The 3,655-nt window shown below is 52.4% G+C and overlaps 1 protein-coding gene across 1 annotated transcript in view; it reads left to right on the top strand.

Moving 5' to 3' along the window:
- The window catches only part of LOC109279263 (loricrin-like), a 4,569-nt gene extending 4,450 nt beyond the window's left edge, over window positions 1-119 (top strand). The window contains exon 3 of the mRNA XM_019470279.1: window positions 1-119. Coding sequence (XP_019325824.1) covers window positions 1-119 — 119 coding nt within the window.
- Window positions 120-3,655: the final 3,536 nt, after the last annotated feature.

The raw sequence follows: 3,655 nt of genomic DNA, 5'->3' as shown, positions 1-3,655 counted from the left end.
GTGGTGGCTGCCACAGCTCTGGCGGTGGTGGCTGCCACGGGAAGCCACAGGTCCAGTGCCAGCAGCAGCAGCAGCAGCAGCAGCAGGTCCACCAGCTGCCCTCACAGAAGCTGAAGTGATGGCGTGTCCTGCACGCCCCGGCTCCGGCAGCAAAGGCCACGCATGGACCAGCTCCCTCCGGCCTCCCCAAAGCTTTGCAAGCCTGGAGCTGCCCGGCTGCAAACCCTCTCCTCTGCCCTCCGGGACCATCGCTCCCTGGGGAAGGGGCATCACTTGTGCTTCCCTGCTGCCTCTGCCTGATGCACTGGGCTGTGCTTTGGCCCCGTGAGGTGCCCGTGAGACAATAAAGCATTAAGTTCCCGAGACCTCTCTTGTGTTGGCGTTTCCTTAAACTCCTCATCCTTATTTTCCGTGCACACTATAGGGGTGCAGCTCGGTGTAGAGGAATATAGGGTCTATACAGTTACTAGCAGGTCATATATCTTAACCAGGGGAAGTCACCCTTGAGAAAGCAGCCAGCCCTTCAGCACATGTGCACAAGGAGACCATTTAGTGTTGCATTTTAGGGAGAATGATATTGCTGCGTAAAACAGTGCAATTGAATTCAGTGAAGACTTTACTTCTTGTGTTTTCTGAAGCTTGTCATGCATGTGCCGGCGGCAGATGAACTCAGCAGATATCTGCCTCCGTGAGCTGGACTAAGGGATGTAAAGAGTCAAGGGCAGAGCTGGCAGAGAGAGAAGCCAAATCCATCTCCCTGCACAGCCAGGACCTGGCAGAGGTGCTGCTGGAAAGGCAGGGAGGCAACCAGGGAAGGGGTTTTGCAGCTGGGAGCAGCCTGGCCCTGGTGTGTTACAGCCCTGCGCAAAGGCTGAGCGAGGGGAGCCGGGCAGTGCACCCATGCCCTGCTGCCAACCCCACTCATCCCAAGAAAACCCTAGAAGTGATTAGTAGTCATATGTTTTGAGGTTCTTTTCCTTTGCCTCTTAGGTTTTTGACTGTTTAAAGATTTTTTTTTTCCTGTAACCACAATAAAAAAGGATAGAGGCTTCCCTGCTTCTGTTATGATGTGGTTTCTGCTTTTAACTGAAAGCTAGAATTAACAATTCTAGCTAGAATTAAAAAAGCTAGAATTAAAGCTAGAACTAACAATTCTGAAAGGCTGGGGACTGCAAGAAAAACACCAGCTGTTATGAAACTTGGTACATGGTTGGTGACACTGAAAATACTCATATGTCCTTTCTCATTCAATGAATGAGATCATCACCTGAAAAGAAAATCAGCGTTAAACTCTCCTGTGCTGAGCATCACCCCTGTCCTGGGCAAGACACGACTGCTACTAATATCCTCCAGAAAAGACAAAAACAGATTGCACAAGACTCATGCACAGAAATGCATTTGTCCTTGAGACCTTAGTCACCGGTTATTATTTTGGGTGGTAGGAGGGATGCACATAGCAATAGCAAGAAGCCCCGTGGACATTGCGCTCAGCCCCTTCTGTGCATGCACGCACTTGCTCCAACAGCCACGTGGATTTTGCCTGCAGCGCACACAGCTCTAAGTGGGTGTCTGTGCAGTTCCTCTGCTAATTACAGTTGCAGCCACCGGTTTCTGTATGAAATTTTATGACAACAGCGGCAGCAAGCGCGGTAAATGCCGGCTGCATTTCGTGCTGGGTGAGCTACGGGTCTGCGAGGCTGGAGGAGAGCTTTGTGATCCTCCCCATCACTGACCCCTCGGGTAAGACAGACAGCCATTGCCACCAGGTGGGAAGCTCGTGATGGACAGTTCAAGTATCCAAAATTTCAGATGTGAGCAGCATGAGCCGCTTATGCCCTGAGGACACCTGCAGCCCTGGGAGAGGTTTCATCCCGTTGTCACCACATCCCCCTCCACTCAAGCTGGGCCACGTGCAGGACACAGGGACCCCGGGGCCAGCTCAACCCTGTGCCAATGGGTGTTTGCCTGAAGCCAGACAGGAGCCACCCAACAGCTTCCAGGAGAAGCAGGAAGAAGCTAATTTTCAGTGCCACTAGTGGTGCTGAGCATAACGAAACAGCACTAGTTGACGTGTGTCTTGGGAAAGACATTGGCTTTCAGCTCAAACAGTCCAAGCCCCGGTGCTATCCCCTCCTCCCTCGGAGAGCTGCCAAAGCATTTCTCTTTGGCAACAAGGTGGATCTTCATGTCTGTTTGCGTGGCTCCCAACATTATCTTCTATGTCTCAGACTTTTTCTTGCCTTTATCCTGTAAATAAGCAGCTGTGGCCTTTAGAGGTCAATGTACTTTGCGGGGTGATGAAGTGCTGGGCAGCTTTTCAACCAGGACAGGGCTGTGCAGAAGGGCCATCTCCGGAGCTCCGGCTTTGCTTCAGAAGACGGACCGATGAAGCAGGCAGCACCAGATGGGTCTTTTAATTCTGCAGTCTTCATTTCCTGATGTTTGTCATTAAGAGGATGGAAGTAGCTAGTCTTTGTCAACGAAGCGCTCAGGGGCCTTGCTTAGATGTATGTGAACATAGCAGGACTTGCAAGGCTTTCAGCGGTCTCCAAGACCGTCTTCTGGCTGCTCAGGTGTCTTCTGGGGGGAATTCACACCCTTTAGGTCAAGGTAGGGAGCTAGAAAACCCCTGCTGAAGACCTGAGACCCTTCTCTAGAGGAAGCCCAGGAGGACTTTGTCCTCGCTCCACTGGCTGTCCCCATGGCCATGGCGGCTCTTTCAGACTGAGCATCTAAGGGAGAAGAGAGAGTAACTTTCCACTCCTTCTTGCTGGGATTATTTCTGGTTTTATCTGGTGCTGGCTCAATAGCAGGGATTAGACTCTGAGAGCAGAGCCTCATGGAATGGGGCTATAATTATGCCTGGATTTAATTTAACAAAACAAACCCCAAACAGACGAGCCTTTGGAAACCCAGGCATCCACGGGTTTCCTATTAAGGGCAGGTGAGGCTAGCAATTAGATATTTATGTGGCACAGGAAACAGATAAAAAAGGAATGATACCCATCACGGATGAGTCAAGCAAGCGATGTAAACAGAGGGCGGTTTGATTGGGATTGGGTATTAAATTAATAGATCACTATGACAGAGAGCTGTCTCATTTCCGGGGAAAGGGATCTGAGATCTCTATAAAACTGCTCCTGTCCCAGGGACCTTCATTCCCTCCGCTTGCTTTCCTCTCAAGCTCGGGTAAGTCTGGCAGCACGGATGGATTTTCCTTCTTCTGGGACACATTTGCCAGCAATGGACGTGGAGCACGGGTTTAATGCAAACCCCGCTGCTGGGGTGCGGGAATGCTCGCAGGGCGGCGGGATGCATGGAGGGAGGCAAGGACCTGTCTCGTGGCTGGGCCATGCCATGCTGCTACACCCAGCTGATGAAATCCTCTGTCGGTGGACGCAGAGCACTGCTTCAGACCTGGGGGTTTCCCTGGATCCTGCACAGCAGTGCTGGGGGCGGGATTGCAAACGGGGCAGGCACAAGGGCCCCAGGATTGGGGCGCTGGGGCAATCGGGGCAGTGGGACATGCAGCAGCCCCTGACAGCTCTTCTCTCCCCGCAGGTCACCCCAAAATACAACGATGTGCTCCCGCCAGGAGAAGGACCAGTGCCACAAGCAGGAGCGCTACACCCGCCAGAGCAGCGGCGGCGGCCCA

The sequence above is a fragment of the Aptenodytes forsteri genome, unplaced genomic scaffold (assembly GCF_000699145.1).
Source record: "Aptenodytes forsteri isolate BGI_AS27 unplaced genomic scaffold, ASM69914v1 Scaffold110, whole genome shotgun sequence".
NCBI classification, from domain to species: Eukaryota; Metazoa; Chordata; class Aves; order Sphenisciformes; family Spheniscidae; genus Aptenodytes; species Aptenodytes forsteri.
The sequence above is the reverse complement of the archived record's forward strand: the minus strand, read 5'-3'. Positions and strand labels throughout refer to the sequence as shown.